The 21,888-nt window shown below is 46.4% G+C and overlaps 2 protein-coding genes across 3 annotated transcripts in view; both read left to right on the top strand.

Annotated features, from left to right (window-relative positions):
* Positions 1 to 1,894, top strand: part of LOC139765812 (uncharacterized) — a 794,527-nt gene extending 792,633 nt beyond the window's left edge. The window contains exon 6 of the mRNA XM_071693606.1: positions 1,759 to 1,894. Coding sequence (XP_071549707.1) covers positions 1,759 to 1,827 — 69 coding nt within the window. The 3' untranslated portion in view covers positions 1,828 to 1,894. The remainder of the gene's footprint in view (positions 1 to 1,758) is intronic.
* Positions 1,842 to 21,888, top strand: part of LOC139765811 (metabotropic glutamate receptor 5-like) — a 173,759-nt gene continuing 153,712 nt past the window's right edge. For both annotated transcript variants that reach the window (XM_071693604.1, XM_071693605.1), the window contains exons 1-2: positions 1,842 to 2,446; positions 7,077 to 7,230. In XM_071693604.1, coding sequence (XP_071549705.1) covers positions 2,252 to 2,446; positions 7,077 to 7,230 — 349 coding nt within the window. In that variant the 5' untranslated portion in view covers positions 1,842 to 2,251. The remainder of the gene's footprint in view (positions 2,447 to 7,076; positions 7,231 to 21,888) is intronic.

The following is a 21,888-nucleotide window of genomic DNA, read 5'->3' as shown; positions in this document are numbered from 1 at the left end:
GCATTATGTGTTCTATGAAAGTGAGCGCTCATTGCTGTCAATGGACTGAACTAGGGTATATGAAGCGTCCTGGGTAAACCATGGGAATGTCTGTTGGGCTTGGATGTGGATAGGGAGCTGTGGTTTCAGAGCGTTACATATGACAGCTAGAGACTAAGTATGAACGAATGTGTTATTCTTTTTTTTTTCGGTCTGTTTTCCTGGCGCTACCCAGACTTCTCTTGTCCAGTTTTGACCTCACCCTCGAAGAAATCTTAGAGGTTCGTTCCATATGACCTCCTGTCCTTGAAACCATATTGTCTCTGACTAATGTAATATCCTCTGCAAGAAGACATCCACTTGCTTTCTGATCATATCTTCCATTACTGTACGGGTCACACTTTCAATGGGACAGGTAGGTAGATGAACACCTCATCCCCTTATCCTTTCATATAGAGAGGTATGACTTTTTCCACCCTTTGACACTTTGCCATTTCTCCAGCGACGTCTTCGGAACATTATCCCAAGAGGTTTGTTTTGCGTATCTGCACGTATCTTCAGCACATACCTGCATGATGAAATTCCATGAGGACCATGAACTTTGCAACAGGTCAAGACCTTTCTTCTGTATGTCTGCCTAATCACTTGACTTGGTACAACAAACATGGGGAAGTATTTTGCTACTTTTTCCTTCAAAGTTCCAAAGACATTTTCGTCTATAGCGTTATCGTTATAACTGTGACGTGTTCACAGCGTACTATACGTGGGGGGATCACCCACTGAGGCTCTATCTCCATGGTAGGTGGATGACGTTATTTGCTCGTCCATCACTTCCCTCTGTTCAGCATCCCAAACAAGAATTAGCTCCACATTTGCAAACATACTGATGTAATATTTGGCCCGTTGTGTACATCTTATTTCTGCCTCTATAGCGACCGACAATGGCTCAGGCAAGCCATTGTCCCCGTCAAAGCCATTTCGGCTGAAAGGAATGTCGGGGTAAGGGAAAAAAAATTAGAATTATCAGATCTCCTCACGTCTTGATAGACCTGATTCTCCGAAGGTAGAAAGGGCGGAAGGAGGCGCCATAGTTGTTATGGGTCAAAGTCCTCCAACCTGTTGGTGATTTTCCGCAGTATTCGAAGTATGATTCTCATATCTTCATGCTTTTTATACAACTGATATTCATTTACAACGTATTACACTTCACTTCTGTATTCGGGATGCGTGCGTGAGATATCTGGGTGGAAACAGTGTCCTAAGGCTAGGGCTGGGGAGGAACTGTTATTAGAGACTGTTAATATTGCTGTGAATACTTGGCGACACCGACAGCGTTCAGGTAGCGTGAATGAACGAAAGACATGAATGAAATTTCATTTTTTTTTGATAGTAAGTTTGCATAGGGTGGATCCCCTGTAATGATAATGAATATTCGCTGATACAAAGGACCCCCCCCCCCCATTCCTTGGTTATGTCTATATATAATGAGTCACCTTTGTTTTCTTAGCATATCCGGCACATAGATCACACCAGAGATACGAACAGCGCTCACTACTACAGTGCGAAAATTTCATAGAATACGGAGGAGTTGGAACAGCAACAGACCAGTGGGTCCCTTTGAAAATGAAGGTTACATCACGAAAGGTTCATGAGTATTGTTGATGGATATGGCTAAGAGGATGTCTTTGGCATCATGACTGTCATGCCAGCCACTACTGTAGATCACCACCCTCAGGTTTTAATCCTCAACTCACAACATTGCATCTCTTTTTTTTTCAGATCGATGCTCCTCACTCCTTACAACAATCCTGCGGGCTCTGTGCTTCACTAAGGGGCTTCCTTCCTTAGGACTTCTACAGGAGCCCCAGCCTCGGGAGCTGGTGTCGCAAAGGGCCCGTCCCATACGACACTGATCTTGGTGTTGCTAAGACTTGGTGATTACATTGGACTGACACGTTGGAGAATGCCTCACACACTTAACCCTCCCGAACTCGCCGAAGAATCCTGGGGTCGTTGTGATTTCCGTGAGCTGTTCTCTGGTGACTGAAGAGGCCCCCGAGCCATGTTCTTGCCCTAGACTATAGGCTGATCCCCCTTCAGAGACGCTCTGACGGAAAAAATGTTCATTCAAGAACCGTCACTCAGCCACGGGAAGTGTACCGGTGTCAGTGGTGCGAGCGAGAGTGTGAACCTCAGTGTAGTGGCCAGCAGGCTCAGCCAGACCAGTGCCCAGGGACAGCCAGGGCCGTAGCTGTGGCAGCGGCAGCACAGGATGGGTGGCGCCCCAGGACGGTGCCGTCTGGCCCTGGTGGCGGCGCTGCTGGCGGCGGCCGCCCTCACATGCGCAGCCATGATGCAGAAGCGCCGCAAAACTGCGCTCATGGAGGGCGACATCCTCATCGGCGCGCTCTTCAGCGTCCATCACCAGCCCAAGCAAAAGAGCGCCTTCACCCTCACCTGTGGCGAGGTAGGTACTCCCTCGCCCTCACCTGTGGCGAGGTAGGTACTCCCTCACCCTCACCTGTGGCGAGGTAGGTACTCCCTCACCTGTGGTGAAGTAGGTACTCCCTCGCCCTCACCTGTGGCGAGGTAGGTACTCCCTCAACCTCACCTGTGGCGAGGTAGGTACTCCCTCACCTGTGGCGAGGTAGGTACTCCCTCACCCTCACCTGTGGCGAGGTAGGTACGCCCTCACCTGTGGCGAGGTAGGTACTCCCTCACCCTCACCTGTGTCGAGGTAAGTACTCCCTCACCCTCACCTGTGGCGAGGTAGGTACTCCCTCACCCTCACCTGTGGCGAGGTAGGTACGCCCTCACCTGTGGCGAGGTAGGTACTCCCTCACCCTCACCTGTGTCGAGGTAAGTACTCCCTCACCCTCACCTGTGGCGAGGTAGGTACTCCCTCACCCTCACCTGTGTCGAGGTAAGTACTCCCTCGCCCTCACCTGTGTCGAGGTAAGTACTCCTTCACCCTCACCTATGGTAAGTAAAGATCCCTCCCTCACCCTCACCTGTGGCGAGTAAAGACCCCTCCCTAAGCCTCACCTGTGGCGAGGCTAGAGCCTTCCTTCACCTGTGGCGAGGTGAACATCCTCCCTCACCCGTAGCGAGATAGGAACCTATCCTCACCCTCACCTGTGACGTGGTGAACATGACCTTACATCCTATGAACATCTTCCTGGTTCACCTCCTATCCAGTCCCGTCCCAGACGCCTTCCACTGCCTCCTTCTCCATCCTCGCTACCCATCTACCTATCCTACCCTCCCACGCCGACCCCCTGCCCCCACAAGACGCCCCCATACCCCCACAGCTCACCCCTGGTTTAATCACCCAACGTAATGAATTCAAAATTAAGGTGGATCAACTATGAAAAACTTAACAACATACAACCCTTTTTCACCCCCTCCTCTATCACGTGAAAATGATTTACCGTTACAACATTCATCTGTAAATAATTTTCTTTTACAAGCGTTATCCCATCCCATAACTTGCAGTAACAGTGTTATGTGAGAGATGTGGGTAGACAAAGTGGTGTTACTGCTTTCCTCTCCCCCACATAATGTTCAGTAATACCATCCCATCTCTGGGGGAGTTGGATTTCTCATTTCTCTGGGGGCGGGTCCATGGTTCCTCACGAAGGGGACGGTTTCCTATTCATCTCTACGGGGTAGCCTATGGCATGACGGTCTCTGGGCGATGTAGACGATCCTTCAGCGAGGACAGTGACCTACTTCCCTCCCCCTCCCCCCCCCCCTCGCCATGTTGTTACGAGGGAGGATACCAGCCTCCCCAGCGCTCGTGGTGTGTGGTGGAGGGGTTAGGGTGAGGTCAATATCTGCAGGGTCATCACCACCCCAGGGAGTGGTCATCACCATTCTATGCCACTACTCCCGACTTTGAGGTGTGGCCACTGCCCTCTACCCCTACTCCAGACACAGAAATGTGGCCATTGTCCTCTCCCACTGCTACCGACCCTAAGGTGTGGCCACTGTCCTCTGCCAATATTTTCGACCCTGAGGTGTGGCCATTGTCCTCTGTCACTGCTCTCCAACCTGAGGTGTGGCCACTGTCCTCTGCCACTATTTCCCACCCAAAAGTGTGTCCACTGTCCACTGTCACTACTACCCAACCTGAGGTGTGGTCACTGTCCTCTGCTACTACTTCTGACCCCAGGTTGTGGCCACTGCCCTCTGCCACTACTTCCGGCCCTGAGTTGTGGCCACAGTCTTCTGCCACTAGTCTTGACACTGAGATGTGACCACTCTCCTCGCCACTACCTCCCACCCTGAGGTGTAGCCATTGTCCACTGCTACTACTTCTCACCCTGAGGTGTGGCCACTGTCCTCTGCCACCACTTCCCACTCTGATGTGTGGCCACTGTCCTCCGTCACTACTCCCCACCCTGAAGTGTGGCCACTGTTCTCTGCCACTACTTCCGACCCTGCTATGAGGCCACTGTCCTCTTCCACTACTTCCCACCCTCAGGTATGGCCACAGTTCTTTGCCACTACTACCGACCCCGAGTTGGGGCCACTGTCATCTGCCACTACTCCCGACCCTCAGGTGTCGCCATTCCCGAACCAGAGGTGTGGCCACTGACCTTCGTCACTACTCCCACCCTGAAGTGTGGCCACTGTCATCTGCCACTACTTCCCACTCTGAGGTATGGCCACTCTTCTCTGCCACCACTCCCGACCCTGAGGTGTGGCCACTGTCCGCTACCACTACTTCCCACCCTGAGGTATGGCCACCGTCCGCTGCTACTACTTCTCCCGACCCCGAGTTGGGGCCACTGTCATCTGCCACTACTCCCGACCCTGAGGTGTGACCACTGTCCTCTGCCAATACTTTCCACCCTGAGATGTAAGGACTGTCCTCTGCCACTACTTCCCACCGTGAGGTATGGCCACTCCTCTGCCACTACTCGAGACTCCGAGGTGTGTCCGCTGTCCCTTACCACTACTCACCCTGAGGTGTGGCCACTGTCCTCTGCCACTATTTCCCAGCCTGAGGTGTGGCCACTCTTCTCTGCCACCACTCCCGACTCTGAGGTGTGGCCACTGGCATCTGCCACTACTTCCCACTCTGAGGTGTGGACACCGTCCACTGCCACTGCTTCCCAGACTGAGGTGTGGCCACTTCTCCCGACCCCGAGTTGGGGCCACTGGCATCTGCCACTACTCCCGACCCTCAGGTGTCGCCACTGTCCTCTGCCACTACACCCGAACCTGAGGTGTGTCTACTGTCCTCTGTCACTGCCTCCCACCCTGAGGTATGACCACTGTCCTCTGCCACTACTCTCACGCCCGAGGAATGGCCACTGTCCTCTGCCAATACCTCCAACCTTGAGGTATGGCCACTGTCCCTTGCTACTACCCCCGACCCTCAGACGTGGCCACTATCCTCTGCCAGTGCTCCCCACCCTCAGGTGCGGCCACTGCACTCAGCCACTACTCCTACCCTGAGGTGTGATCACTGTCCTCTGCCACTACTCCCGACACTAAGGTATTGCCACTGTCCTCTGCCACTTTATCCGACCCTGAGTTATGACTACTGTCCTGTGCCAATACTCCCGACCCTGAAGTGTGGCCACTGTCTTCTGCCACTACTTCCCTCCCTAAGGTGTGGCCACTCTTCTCTGCCACCACTACCGACCCTGAGATGTGGCCACTGTCCTCTACCACCACTTCCCGCCCTGAGGTGTGGCCACTGTCCACTGCCACTACTTCCCAGACTGAGGTGTGGCCACTGTCCTCTGCCAATTTTCCCGACCCCGAGTTGGGTCCACTGTCATCTGCCATTACTCCCGACCCTCAGGTGTCGCCACTGTCCTCTGCCACTACTCCCGAACCTGAGGTGTGGCCACTGTCCTCTGCCACTCCTTCCTACCCTGAGGTATGGCCCCTGTCCTCTGCCACTTTATCTGACCCTGATGTATGACTACTGTCCTCTGCCAATACTCCCTACCTTGAGGTGTGGCCACTGTCCTCTGCCACTGCTTCCCACCCTGAGGATGTAACCACTGTCCTCTGCCACTACTCCCGAATCTGAGGATGTGACCACTGTCCTCTGCCAATACTTCTGACCTTGAGGCATGGACACTGTCCCTTACCACTACTCCTGACCGATGTGGTCACTGGCCTCTGTCAGTGCTCCCCACCCTGAGGTGTGGCCACTATCCTCAGCCACTACTCCCTACCCTGAGGTGTGACTACTATCCTCTGCCACTACTCCCGACCCTAAGGTATTGCCACTGTCCTCTGCCACTTTATCCAACTCTTATGTGTGACTACTGTCCTCTACCACCACTCCCGTCCCTAAGGTGTGACCACTGTCCTCTGCCACTACTCTCGACCCTAAGGTATTGCCACTGTCCTCTGCCACTATATCCAATCCTGAAGTGTGACTACTGTCCTCTGCCACTACTTCCGACCCCGAGGTGTGACCACTATACTCTGCCACTATTCCATACCCTGAAGTGTGGTCACTGTCTTCTGCCACTACCATCCACCACTGGGTATTAGCACCGAGTTCTGCTAATACCCTCGACCACCTGCTTTTGAAAACTCCTAACTGCCACTAACTTCTACCATTAGATGTGAGAAATATCCCTCGCCACTAGTCACCACCCTTATATGCCACCACAGCCCTGCACTGCCTTTCCACCACCATATTGCCATCTGCCACTACCACCTTGAACCACTACCCTCTACTGATACCACCACTAACCATCCTCTAACACTCTTGCCACCCCACAACTTCCCCTACAACTAATATGTACTGCCACTACTACTCTCCACCACTAATGATTGCTACTTTCCTCTATCACTTCGTTTTACCCACTACTCCTCTTCATCACTACCACGTCACCCCTGTGTTCACGTACCTATAGATCCGTGAGAAGTATTTATCCAAATGTCCACCGTCTTACAGATCCGTGAGCAGTATTTACCACGGTGTGCACGTCCTTGCAGATCCGTGAGCAGTATTACCCTAGTGTATATGTCCTTCCAGATCCGTGAGCAGTATTTACCACGGTGTGCACGTCCTTGCAGATCCGTGAGCAGTATTTACCCTAGTGTCCACGCCTTTCCAGATCCGTGAGCAGTACGGGATCCAGCGGGTGGAGGCGGCGTTCCTGGCCATTGACCAGATCAACGCGGACCCGCACCTCCTGCCAAACATCACCCTGGGCGTCGAGATCCGTGACTCCTGCTGGTACTCGTCCATAGCCCTCGAGCAAAGCATAGGTGGGTCACCCCTCCCCAGCCACACACTCTCCTCCCACCCCAGCACTTCCTCCCCAGCCACACACTCTCCTCCCACCCCAGCACTTCCTCCCCAGTCACACACTCCCCACCCACCCCAGCACTACTACTCTCTCAGTTCCATACCCCACACCATTATCTAGATTGTTATATATATATATTATACTTAAACGCCGTCTTCCGCGTTAATGAGGTAGCGCAAGGAAACAGACGAAAGAATGGCCCAACCCACCCATATGCACATGTACATACATAAAATCCCACACACGCACATATGCATACCTATACATTTCAACATATACATACATATACATACACAGACATATACATATATACACATGTACATATTCATACTTGCTGCCTTCATCCGTTTCCGTCGCCATCCCGCCACATGAAATACCATCCCCCCCGCGAGGTAGCGCTAGGAAAAGACAACAAAGGCCACATTCGTTCACACTCAGTCTCTAGCTGTCATGTATAATGCACCGAATCACAGCTCCCTTTCCACATCCAGGCCCCACAGAACTTTCCATGGCTTACCCCAGACGCTTCACATGCCCTGGTTCAATCCATCGACAGTACGTCCACCCCGGTATACCACATCGTTCCAATTCACTCTATTCCTTACATGCCTTTCACCCCCCTGTATGTTCAGGCCCCGATCACTCAAAATCTTTTTTCACTCCCCTCCACCACCAATTTGGTCTCCCGCTTCTCCTCGTGCCCTCTACCTCAGACACATATAGAGAAGAGGTAGTGAAAGCTTTGCCGAAGATGAAAGCCGGCAAGGCGGCGGGTTTAGATGGTATTGCAGTGGAATTAGTGAAAAAAAAAAAAAAAGGGTGTTACTGTGTTGTTGATTGGTTGGTAAGGATATTCAATGTATGTATGGATCATGGTGAAGCGCCTGAGGATTGGCGGAATGCATGCATAGTGCCATTGTACAAAGGCTAAGGGGATAAAGGTCGAGTATTCCTGGGAATTATATGGGAGAGTATTGATTGAGAGGGTAAAGGCATGTACAGAGCGTCAGATATGGGAAGAGCAGTGTAGTTTCAGAAGTGGTAGAGGATTTGTGGATCAGGTGTTTGCTTTGAACAACGTATGTGAGAAATACTTAGAAAAACAGATGAATTTGTATGTAGTATTTATGGATCTGGAGAAGGCATATGATGGAGTTGATAGAGATGCTTTGTGGAAGGTTTTAAGAGTATATGGTGTGGGAGATAAGTTGCTAGAAGCAGTGAAAGGTTTTTACCAAGGATGTAAGGCATGTGTACGAGTAGGTTGAGAGGAAAATAATTGGTTCCCAGTGAATGTCGGTTTGCGTCAGGGGTGCGTGATGTCTCCTTGGTTGTTTAATTTGTTTATGGATGGGGAGGTTATGGAGGTGAATGTAAGAGTTTTGGAGAGAGGGGCAAGTATGCAATCTTGTGGATGAGAGAGCTTGGAAAGTGAGTCAGCTGTTGCTCGCTAATGATACAGCGCTGGTGGCTGATTCAGGTGAGAAACTGCAGAAGCTGGTTACTGAGCTTGGTAAAGTGTGTGGAAGAAGAAAGCTGAGAGTAAATGTGAATAAGAGCAAGGTTATTAGGTTCAGTTGGGTTGAGGGGCAGTGTAAATTGGGAGGTAAGTTTGATGGAGAAAAACTGGAGAAATTGAAGTGTATAGATATCTGAGAGTGGAATCAGCAGCGGATGGAACCATGGAAGCGGAAGTGAGTCACAGGTTGGGGGAGGGAGCGAGCGAAGGTTCTGGGAGTGTTGAAGAACGTATGGAAGGCGAGAACGTTATTCCGGAGAGTGAAAATGGGTATGTTTGAAGGAATAGTGGTTCCAACTGTGTTATATGGTTGCGAGACATGAGCTATAGATAGGGTTGTGCGGAGGAGGCTGGATGTGTTGGAAATGAGATGTTTGAGGACAATATGTGGTGTGAGGTGGATTGATCGAGTAAGTAATGAAAGGGAAAGAGAGATGTGTGGTAATAAAAGAGTGTGGTTTGGACACATAGAGAGACAATTGACAAAGAGGATGTATGTGTTAGAGGTAGAGGGAAGAAGAAGTGGGAGACCAAATTGGAGGTGGAAAGATGGAGTGAAAAAGATTTTGAGCGATCGGGGCCTGAACATACAGGAGGGTGAAAGGCGTGCAAGGAATAGAGTGAATTGGAACCATGTGGTATACCGGGATGGAAGTGCTGTCAGTGGATTGAACCAGGGCATGTGAGGTGTCTGGGGTAAACCATGGAAAGGCCTGTGGGGCCTGGACGTGGAAAGGGTGCTGTGGTCTCGGTGCATAACACATGACAGCTAGTGACTTAGTGTGAACGAATGTAGCCTTTTATGTCTTTTCCTGACGCTACCTCGCTGGGAAAGGGGGGGGGGGGTGTAGTAGGAATCTGTTTTCTGTGTGGCGGGATTGCCACGAGAATGGATGAGGGCAGCAATTATGAATATGAACATATGTATATATGTATATGCCTGTGTATATGTATGTATGCGTTGAAATGTATATATATGGATATGTGTATGTATAGGCGTTTATGTGTATATGAGTGGCTGGGCCATTCTTCGTCTGTTCCCTTGTGCTACCTCGCTGACGCGGGAAACAGCGATTATGTAAAATAATTATAATTTATTTGTTTACCAAGTGGCGTCCTAGCTACGTCTTATAGTTGTATATCAACTGACTTATATTTCTTTCTTGTATCTCCCCTCATGATGTGATTATTACACGAAAGTGCACTTAGGAACTTTTCGTGTTTCATTTCCTCATGGACTCATAAAAGTATATATATATATATATATATATATATATATATATATATATATATGATAGAGTTGATAGAGATGCTCTGTGGAAGGTATTAAGAATATATGGTGTGGGAGGCAAGTTGTTAGAAGCAGTGAAAAGTTTTTATCGAGGATGTAAGGCATGTGTACGTGTAGGAAGAGAGGAAAGTGATTGGTTCTCAGTGAATGTAGGTTTGCGGCAGGGGTGTGTGATGTCTCCATGGTTGTTTAATTTGTTTATGGATGGGGTTGTTAGGGAGGTGAATGCAAGAGTCTTGGAAAGAGGGGCAAGTATGAAGTCTGTTGTGGATGAGAGAGCTTGGGAAGTGAGTCAGTTGTTGTTCGCTGATGATACAGCGCTGGTGGCTGATTCATGTGAGAAACTGCAAAAGCTGGTGAGTGAGTTTGGTAAAGTGTGTGAAAGAAGAAAGTTAAGAGTAAATGTGAATAAGAGCAAGGTTATTAGGTACAGTAGGGTTGAGGGTCAAGTCAATTGGGAGGTAAGTTTGAATGGAGAAAAACTGGAGGAAGTAAAGTGTTTTAGATATCTGGGAGTGGATCTGGCAGCCCATGGAACCATGGAAGCGGAAGTGAATCATAGGGTGGGGGAGGGGGCGAAAATCCTGGGAGCCTTGAAGAATGTGTGGAAGTCGAGAACATTATCTCGGAAAGCAAAAATGGGTATGTTTGAAGGAATAGTGGTTCCAACAATGTTGTATGGTTGCGAGGCGCGGGCTATGGATAGAGTTGTGCGCAGGAGGATGGATGTGCTGGAAATGAGATGTCTGAGGACAATGTGTGGTGTGAGGTGGTTTGATCGAGTAAGTAACGTAAGGGTAAGAGAGATGTGTGGAAATAAAAAGAGCGTGGTTGAGAGAGCAGAAGAGGGTGTTTTGAAATGGTTTGGGCACATGGAGAGAATGAGTGAGGAAAGATTGACCAAGAGGATATATGTGTAGGAGGTGGAGGGAACGAGGAGAAGTGGGAGACCAAATTGGAGGTGGAAAGATGGAGTGAAAAAGATTTTGTGTGATCGGGGCCTGAACATGCAGGAGGGTGAAAGGAGGGCAAGGAATAGAGTGAATTGGATCGATGTGGTATACCGGGGTTGACGTGCTGTCATTGGATTGAATCAGGGCATGTGAAGCGTCTGGGGTAAACCATGGAAAGCTGTGTGGGGCCTGGATGTGGAAAGGGAGCTGTGGTTTCGGGCATTATTGCATGACAGCTAGAGACTGAGTGTGAACGAATGAGGCCTTTGTTGTCTTTTTCTAGCGCTACCCCGCACACATGAGGGGGGAGTGGGATGGTATTCCATGTGTGGTGAGGTGGCGATGGAATGAATAAAGGCAGACAGTGTGAATTGTGTGCATGGGTATATATGTATGTGTCTGTGTGTGTATATATATGTGTACATTGAGATGTACAGGTATGTATATTTGCGTGTGTGGACGTGTATGTATATACATGTGTATGGGGTGGGTTGGGCCATTTCTTACGTCTGTTTCCTTGCGCTACCTCGCAAACGCGGGAGACAGCGACAAAGCAAAATAAATACAAAATAATATATGTATATATATATATATATATATATATATATATATATATATATATATATATATATATATATATATATATATATATATATACTGCAGAGGCTGGTGACTGAGTTTGGTAAAGTGTGTGAAAGAAGAAAGTTAAGAGTAAATGTGAATAAGAGCAAGGTTATTAGGTACAGTAGGGTTGAGGGTCAAGTCAATTGGGAGGTAAGTTTGAATGGAGAAAAACTGGAGGAAGTAAAGTGTTTTAGATATCTGGGAGTGGATCTGGCAGCGTATGGAACCATGGAAGTGGAAGTGGATCATAGGGTGGGGGAGGGGGCGAAAATTCTGTTAGCCTTGAAGAATGTGTGGAAGTCGAGAACATTATCTCGGAAAGCAAAAATGGGTATGTTTGAAGGAATAGTGGTTCCAACAATGTTGTATGGTTGCGAGGCGTGGGCTATGGATAGAGTTGTGCGCAGGAGGATGGATGTGCTGGAAATGAGATGTTTGAGGATAATGTGTGGTGTGAGGTGGTTTGATCGAGTAAGTAACGTAAGGGTAAGGGAGATGTGTGGAAATAAAAAGAGCGTGGTTGAGAGAGCAGAAGAGGGTGTTTTGAAGTGGTTTGGGCACATGAGAGAATGAGTGAGGAAAGATTGACCAAGAGAATATATGTGTCGGAGGTGGAGGGAACGAGGAGAAGAGGGAGACCAAATTGGAGGTGGAAAGATGGAGTGAAAAAGATTTTGTGTGATCGGGGCCTGAACATGCAGGAGGGTGAAAGGAGGGCAAGGAATAGAGTAAATTGGAGCGATGTGGTATACCGGGGTTGACGTGCTGTCAGTGGATTGAATCAAGGCATGTGAAGCGTCTGGGGTAAACCATGGAAAGCTGTGTAGGTATGTATATTTGCGTGTGTGGACGTATGTATATACATGTGTATGGGGGTGGGTTGGGGCCATTTCTTTCGTCTGTTTCCTTGCGCTGCCTCGCAAACGCGGGAGACAGCGACAAAGCAAAAAAAAAAAAATATATATATATATATAGATAGATAGATAGATAGATAGATAGAGAGAGAGAGAGAGAGAGAGAGAGAGAGAGAGAGAGAGAGAGAGAGAGAGAGAGAGAGAGAGACTTTTTTCATACTCTGTAATTTTCCGCATTAGCGAGGAAGTATTCAGAACAGAGGACTGAACCTTTGAGGGAATATTCTCACTAGGCCCTCTTCTCTGTTCCTTCTTTTGGAGAATTACAAATGAGAGGGAGTATATATATATATATATATATATATATATATATATATATATATATATATATATATATATATATATATATATATATATATAAACTTCGTAGCTTACTTCCCTCCGTAGCTTTCAAGATGGAAGAGGGAATCAGTAATTCATTGTCCTTTTTAGAAACTTTGATGATGTGGTCAGGTATGGTGTCTTAGGTTCAAAGTTTATCGGAAACTTACCCAAGTGGATCCATTTATTCATTATCTCTGGAACCATTACGATTCTGTCACAAATTTCTCCATTTACGGGTATGTCTCTTAGGGCCTTAAGAATCTGCGACCCTGAATTCTAAGATGAAGAAATTGATCATATATAAACAATTTGCAAGTAAAGTTTATCCTAAGAAAGTTTTGACAAATACATACAAAAAGTAAGGAATACTTACTACTGTCATGAGAAGGGAGACAAATTCAACGACAAAAATGCGTTAGTTCTACGCTGTCATAAGGAATTCTCACCTCTTACTGGTATTTGAAAGCATTATAAATGTTTTCAAATATGAAAACACTACAGAATTCCTTAATAAAAAACAGACCATCATCCAATGAATGTATTCGATCTCTTCCTTGTAAAGTCCGTAATGGGATGTATATTGCCCAAATGGGTAAGATATATAGGAGAGGATTTAACAGCGTGAATCTTCTCTAAGGACAACCTCGGAATCAAACGCAATATCCAAATACATAGAAGATTATTCACATCCAGTGAATCGAGGGAAGTCAAAAATTTTTAACCCTTGTGTGTCGCTTATAAAAAAAGCTTATTGTTGAGTCCTTTCTTATCAAAGTTAACAACACCATGAACATGAATGAAGGAATGTATAGATAAGATAATATCTTAATGAAATCACTGTTAGAATGTGGTAAGATTAAGAAAGCAGCAGCTGACCTGAAGCTCTTTGCCAAGGTAGAGGGACAGATCACTCTACCTTCCTGGTCAACCTATCCATGTTGCTCAGCTGTTCCTCGTTTCCTCAACCGTAGTGAGTGTAGAATCAGCAAAGCGTGCCAAAGAGAAACTTGTGCATGTGTTGGAAGGGGCAGCTGTTGGGATGTGTGATCATTGCCTAGTGTAGGATAGGGAAAAGATTTGTAGAGGGTTTCCGAAGAGATGAAAGTGAGTATAAACATATCAAGAGACATTGATTTTAGAATGGCAAAAGGTGAGGGTAAAGGAAGCGAGAGAAGTAGGTAAGGAATGGGAGGAACTTAAGAAAGCATTGCTAATATGTGCCAGAGAAGTGTGTGTGGCGTGCGGAAAGTGGGGAAGAAGGCAGGTGAGGAAGGGTAGTGAGTGCGGAATGACGAAGTAAGGTTGCTACTTCAAGAGAAAAGAGAGGTGTATGGACGGTATTTACATGGAAGGGGTGTGAGTGATTGGGATACGTACGGTACAAGAGCAAACGGTGTTAGGTCATGAGGAAGGTTCAAAGACTCAAAAAGAGGGCGAATGAGGGTTGGGAGAGCGAGTATCAGCAAAATTCAGGGAAAAGAAAATGTCTTAGAATATTGTGAGAAAAAACATGAGAACAAATGGGAACATCCATGAAGGGGAAAATGGGGAGGTGGTAGCCGGGTAGTGATGATGTGGGGAGCAGGAGGAGTGAGTCTTCTGAAGGAGTGTTGAATGTGTTCGATGACAAGGTGGTATGTATAGGGTATTTGGTTGGGAGGTATGGAAAGTGAGAGTCATTGCAAGTGGTTTAGTGAAGAGAAGTGGGGAAAACCTTGCATAAGATGACATGGGAAGGTGACTAGATTGGAAAGTACGGCAACTGAATCCCTTAAGGAGGTGACTGTGGTAGTTAGCATTTTCATTGTATGTATGGGTCATAGTGGCGTAATGCATGTGTAGTGGTGCTGTATAAAGACACGGGGAACAAAGGCGAGTGCTCAAACTACAGAGACATAAGTTTGTTGGTACGTTGTACGGAGGGGAGGGGGGTTAATGACTATGAGGATGAAGATAAGTACAGACTAAGGAGGAACAGTGTGGTTTCAGGAGTGGTAGAGGATGTGTGGATCAAGCGTTTGCTTTGAAGAATGTATATGAGAAATACTCAGAGAAAGAAGAAGTATTTGTATATGGCATTTATGGATCTGAAAAAAGCATATGCTAAGGTTGATAGAGATGCCTTGAAGAAGGTGCTACGAATATTTGGCGTTGGAGGAAAGCAGTGAGAAGTTTTTTGATCAAGAGGCAAGTGTGAAGGTAGGTAGGTAGGGAGGAGGGTGAGTGGTTCTAGGTGAAGGTCAGTCTGCGGCAGAGGTGTATGATGTCACCATGGTTGTTCAATTTGTTTATGGATGGGGTGCTGAGAGATGTGAATGCAAGAATATTAAATGTCTGCCCTTGTTCGTACTCTACCGCAAGAGAAATTGGTCACTCAAGAGGCTTCAGTGCTGTTTACCACACACTTCAAGCACTTCAAAAGCTATTTACCTGCGCCTGAGTAGCCTGTACTTCACGCTGATCCGTCCCTCTTATATGATGCTTATAAACAGACTCCCGTAAAGCCATAAGGCAGATATCTACGTCCGATACACTGTGGCTGGGTCTAAACTGAGCCTCACTTCATCACCACAAGTCCACGTCTTCGTTTTCTCATTGTTATCCACACTTATGAATAGAACCTCGTTGCTTCTAGGTTGATGTGTCAGCCATTACCACTTGCCACACAATACAGGAGATGCAGAGGTCTGGAGTTGGCATTCTAAGCGCAAGAACTCTGGCTACCGAGGCGGAAAGTTGTTGCCCAGTGAGCTCTTCGTCTTCTGTTGTGCTGCCGAAGACAGCGTCTCGATCAGCGCTGGAAACTTCATGGAGGGGATGAAGGCCTTTTTGTTCCAGACGAGTGGTCCTTGGCGGTGCGCCCGGGTCACAGTGTCCAGAGAAAAACTTGAGATAGACATTGTGCAGGTCTGAGGCAACAGAATAAGGCACTACCTCTTGATGTTATCATGTCTACTGCTTGGCCTTCTAGCGACATCACACGTCCCTACCATTAAAAGCCTCCTACAACCCTTGGACCTTACGACTCCGATCAGTAACCTCGCGGGGGATATTGATCTTACCTTTAGGATCATTAAGGTCACCACCATCATCATCATCACGATGACGGGGTCAGGTTCGCCTGAGCTCGCCTGAAGTAATGGATATACCAACTCGAGCGTCAAAGTTTTTCCCTCGACCGAGGCGAAGTACTTTTTCTTCAGCAGGATTGTTAACTCGTGGCCAATTAGAGTGGCTAACAACAGAAGTATGGATACGTTTAAGAATAGACCTGATAGATATTTCGCATCATTCCTCGAAAGGATTATATGCGCCTCCTTACTGATATGAAAAGACTGCAGGACTCTTATCTCTGAAACGCCTGTATGCCTTTCTACTCTCATCACACCGATCTGTGAGCTTCTACTCTCTCTCGTTGCAAACAGATAACCCCAGAGGGACCCAATGGTCTGTTGCTGTCCAAAGTCAACTGAGTTCTTCTGTATTAACCTCAATACCAGAGTCGCCCATCTCAGACACATGGTCATAAGTTCTAAGTGTAGCACAGGGAGTACAGGTGGATATGGCTACGAGCTTCCCAAACATCGATATGACAAGTTACTTTTGTTCCAGAAGGTGAGTTTTGAAATCCTAGTGAACAAAGACCTTGGAGGGGAAGACAACGTTAAGTAAGCCATGGACGATAACATATGTAAATGTGCAAGGTATGGTAAGTTAAAATTCAGATCCTGTGTAATGTTTTGATGACTATAATTAGGACTATAATTAGGATGATAATTATATGTATTATCAATATTACAGGGAAACAAAATAGTTGAATGAAAGACTACAGAGGTAAAAAGATATATATATATGTATATATATATATATATATATATATATATATATATATATATATATATATATATATATATATATATATATATATATATATATATATATATATGTATATATATATATATATATATATATATATATATATATATATATATATATATATATATATATATATATATATATATATATATCCCTGGGGATAGGGGATTAAGAATACTTCCCACGTATTCCCTGCGTGTCGTAGAAGGCGACTAAAAGGGGAGGGAGCGGGGGGCTGGAAATCCTCCCCTCTCGTTTTTTTTTTAAATTTTTCAAAAGAAGGAACAGAGGGGGCCAGGTGAGGATATTCCTAAAAAGGCCCAGTCCTCTGTTCTTAGCGCTACCTCGCTAACGCGGGAAATGGCGAATAGTTTAAAAAAAAAAAGAAAAAAAAAAATATCTTTCATACTATTCGCCATTTCCCGCGTTAGCGAGGCAGCGTTAAGAACACAGGAGTAGACCTTTGAGGGAATATCCTCATCTGGCCCCCTCCTCTGTTCCTTCTTTTAGAAAATTAAAAAAAAAAAAAAACGAGAGAGGAGGATTTCCAGCCCCCCGCTCCCTTCCCTTTTAGTCGCCTTCCACGACACGCAGGGAATACGTGGAAAGTATTCTTTCTCCCCTATCCCCAGGGATAATATATGTAAATATGTATATATGTACATTATTTTTTTTATTATACTTTGTCGCTGTCTCCCGCGTTTGCGAGGTAGCGCAAGGAAACAGACGAAAGAAATGGCCCAACCACCCCCCCCCCCATACACATGTATATACATACGTCCACACACGCAAATATACATACCTACACAGCTTTCCATGGTTTACCCCAGACGCTTCACATGCCTTGATTCAATCCACTGACAGCACGTCAACCCCGGTATACCACATCGCTCCAATTCACTCTATTCCTTGCCCTCCTTTCACCCTCCTGCATGTTCAGGCCCCGATCACACAAAATCTTTTTCACTCCATCTTTCCACCTCCAATTTGGTCTCCCTCTTCTCCTCGTTCCCTCCACCTCCGACACATATATCCTCTTGGTCAATCTTTCCTCACTCATTCTCTCCATGTGCCCAAACCACTTCAAAACACCCTCTTCTGCTCTCTCAACATCGCTCTTTTTATTTCCACACATCTCTCTTACCCTTACGTTACTCACTCGATCAAACCACCTCACACCACACATTGTCCTCAAACATCTCATTTCCAGCACATCCATCCTCCTGCGCACAACTCTATCCATAGCCCACGCCTCGCAACCATACAACATTGTTGGAACCACTATTCCTTCAAACATACCCATTTTTGCTTTCCGAGATAATGTTCTCGACTTCCACACATTCTTCAAGGCCCCCAGAATTTTCGCCCCCTCCCCCACCCTATGATCCACTTCCGCTTCCATGGTTCCATCCGCTGCCAGATCCACTCCCAGATATCTAAAACACTTCACTTCCTCCAGTTTTTCTCCATTCAAACTCACCTCCCAATTGACTTGACCCTCAACCCTACTGTACCTAATAACCTTGCTCTTATTCACATTTACTCTTAACTTTCTTCTTCCACACACTTTACCAAAGTCAGTCACCAGCTTCTGCAGTTTCTCACATGAATCAGCCACCAGCGCTGTATCATCAGCGAACAACAACTGACTCACTTCCCAAGCTCTCTCATCCCCAACAGACTTCATACTTGCCCCTCTTTCCAAAACTCTTGCATTTACCTCCCTAACAACCCCATCCATAAACAAATTAAACAACCATGGAGACCATATATGTACATATATACATATATTATCCCTGGGGATAGGAGTGAGTATTTTGAAGGTTTGTTGAATGTGTTTGATGATAGAGTGGCAGATATAGGGTGTTTTGGTCGAGGTGGTGTGCAAATTGAGAGGGTTAGGGAAAATGATTTGGTAAACAGAGAAGAGGTAGTAAAAGCTTTGCGGAAGATGAAAGCCGGCAAGGCAGCAGGTTTGGATGGTATTGCAGTGGAATTTATTAAAAAAGGGGGTGACTGTATTATTCACTGGTTGGCAAGGTTATTTAATGTATGTATGACTCATGGTGAGGTGCCTGAGGATTGGCGGAATGCGTGCATAGTGCCATTGTACAAAGGCAAAGGGGATGAGAGTGAGTGCTCAAATTACAGAGGTATAAGTTTGTTGAGTATTCGTGGTAAATTATATGGGAGGGTATTGATTGAGAGGGTGAAGGCATGTACAGAGCATCAGATTGGGGAAGAGCAGTGTGGTTTCAGAAGTGGTAGAGGATGTGTGGATCAGGTGTTTGCTTTGAAGAATGTATGTGAGAAATACTTAGAAAAGCAAATGGATTTGTATGTAGCATTTATGGATCTGGAGAAGGCATATGATAGAGTTGATAGAGATGCTCTGTCGAAGGTATTAAGAATATATGGTGTGGGAGGCAAGTTGTTAGAAGCAGTGAAAAGTTTTTATCGAGGATGTAAGGCATGTGTACGTGTAGGAAGAGAGGAAAGTGACTGGTTCTCAGTGAATGTATATTTGCGGCAGGGGTGTGTGATGTCTCCATGGTTGTTTAATTTTTTTATGGATGGGGTTGTTAGGGAGGTGATTGCAAGAGTTTTGGAAAGAGGGGCAAGTATGAAGTCTGTTGGGGATGAGAGAGCTTGGGAAGTGAGTCAGTTGTTGTTCGCTGATGATACAGCGCTGGTGGCTGATTCATGTGAGAAACTGCAGAAGCTGGTGACTGACTTTGGTAAAGTGTGTGAAAGAAGAAAGTTAAGAGTAAATGTGAATAAGAGCAAGGTAATTAGGTACAGTAGGGTTGAGGGTCAAGTCAATTGGGAGGTAAGTTTGAATGGAGAAAAACTGGAGGAAATAAAGTGTTTTAGATATCTGGGAGTGGATCTTGCAGCGGATGGAACCATGGAAGTGGAAGTGGATCATAGGGTGGGGGAGGGGGCGAAAATCCTGGGAGCCTTGAAGAATGTGTGGAAGTCGAGAACATTATCTCGGAAAGCAAAAATTCGTATGTTTGAAGGAATAGTGGTTTCAACAATGTTGTATGGTTGCGAGGCGTGGGCTATGGATAGAGTTGTGCGCAGTAGGATGGATGTGCTGGAAATGAGATGACAATGTGTGGTGTGAGGTGGTTTGATCGAGTAAGTAACGTAAGGGTAAGAGAGATGTGTGGAAATAAAAAGAGCGTGGTTGAGAGAGCAGAAGAGGGTGTTTTGAAATGGTTTGGGCACATGGAGAGAATGAGTGAGGAAAGATTGACCAAGAGGATATATGTGTCGGAGGTGGAGGGAACGAGGAGAAGTGGGAGACCAAATTGGAGGTGGAAAGATGGAGTGAAAAAGATTTTGAGTGATCGGGGCCTGAACATGCAGGAGGGTGAAAGGAGGGCAGGGAATAGAGTGAATTGGATCGATGTGGTACACCGGGGTTGACGTGCTGTCAGTGGATTGAATCAGGGCATGCGAAGCGTCTGGGGTAAACCATGGAAAGCTGTGTAGGTATGTATATTTGCGTGTGTGGACGTATGTATATACATGTGTATGGGGGTGTGTTTCCTTGTCTGTTTCCTTGCGCTACCTCGCAAACGCGGGAGACAGCTACAAAGCAAAAAAAAAAAAAAATGTATATATGTATATATATGTATATATGGTGTGGGAGGCAAGTTGTTAGAAGCAGTGAAAAGTTTTTATCGAGGATGTAAGGCATGTGTACGTGTAGGAAGAGAGGAAGGTGATTGGTTCTCAGTGAATGTAGGTTTGCGGCAGGGGTGTGTGATGTCTCCATGGTTGTTTAATTTGATTATGGATGGGGTTGTTAGGGAGGTGAATGCAAGAGTTTTGGAAAGAGGGGCAAGTATGAAGTCTGTTGGGGATGAGAGAGCTTGGGAAGTGAGTCAGTTGTTGTTCGCTGATGATACAGCGCTGGTGGCTGATTCATGTGAGAAACTGCAGAAGCTGGTGACTGAGTCTGGTAAAGTGTGTGAAAGAAGAAAGTTAAGAGTAAATGTGAATAAGAGCAAGGTTATTAGGTACAGTAGGGTTGAGGGTCAAGTCAAATGGGAGGTGAGTTTGAATGGAGAAAAACTGGAGGAAGTGAAGTGTTTTAGATATCTGGGAGTGGATATGGCAGCGGATGGAACCATGGAAGCGGAAGTGGATCATAGGGTGGGGGAGGGGGCGAAAATTCTGGGAGCCTTGAAGAATGTGTGGAAGTCGAGAACATTATCTCGGAAAGCAAAAATGGGTATGTTTGAAGGAATAGTGGTTCCAACAATGTTGTATGGTTGCGAGGCGTGGGCTATGGATAGAGTTGTGCGCAAGAGGATGGATGTGCTGGAAATGAGATGTTTGAGGACAATGTGTGGTGTGAGGTGGTTTGATCGAGTAAGTAACGTAAGGGTAAGAGAGATGTGTGGAAATAAAAAGAGCGTGGTTGAGAGAGCAGAAGAGGGTGTTTTGAAATGGTTTGGGCACATGGAGAGAATGAGTGAGGAAAGATTGACCAAGAGGATATATGTGTCGGAGGTGGAGGGAACGAGGAGAAGAGGGAGACCAAATTGGAGGTGGAAAGATGGAGTGAAAAAGATTTTCTGTGATCGGGGCCCGAACATGCAGGAGGGTGAAAGGAGGGCAAGGAATAGAGTGAATTGGATCGATATGGTATACCGGGGTTGACGTGCTTTCAATGGATTGAATCAGGGCATGTGAAGCGTCTGGGGTAAACCATGGAAAGCTGTGTAGGTATGTATGTATGCGTGTGTGGACGTGTATGTATAAACATGTGTATGAGGGTGGGTTGGGCCATTTCTTTCGTCTGTTACCTTGCGCTACCTCGCAAACGCGGGAGACAGCGATAAAGCAAAAAAAAAGAAAAAAGAAAAAAAATGAGTGTGTTAGCGGTTTTGATGCACGAGACCGGGTTATAGTGATGGGTGATTTGAATGCAAAGGTGAGTAATGTGGCAGTTGAGGGAATAATTGGTATGCATGGGGTGTTCAGTGTTGTAAATGGAAATGGTGAAGAGCTTGTAGATTTATGTGCTGAAAAAGGACTGATGATTGGGAATACCTGGTTTAAAAAGCGAGATATACATAAGTATACTTATGTAAGTAGG

This window comes from Panulirus ornatus, chromosome 56 (assembly GCF_036320965.1).
Source record: "Panulirus ornatus isolate Po-2019 chromosome 56, ASM3632096v1, whole genome shotgun sequence".
NCBI classification, from domain to species: Eukaryota; Metazoa; Arthropoda; class Malacostraca; order Decapoda; family Palinuridae; genus Panulirus; species Panulirus ornatus.
This window is presented reverse-complemented; position numbering and strand designations above follow the sequence as displayed.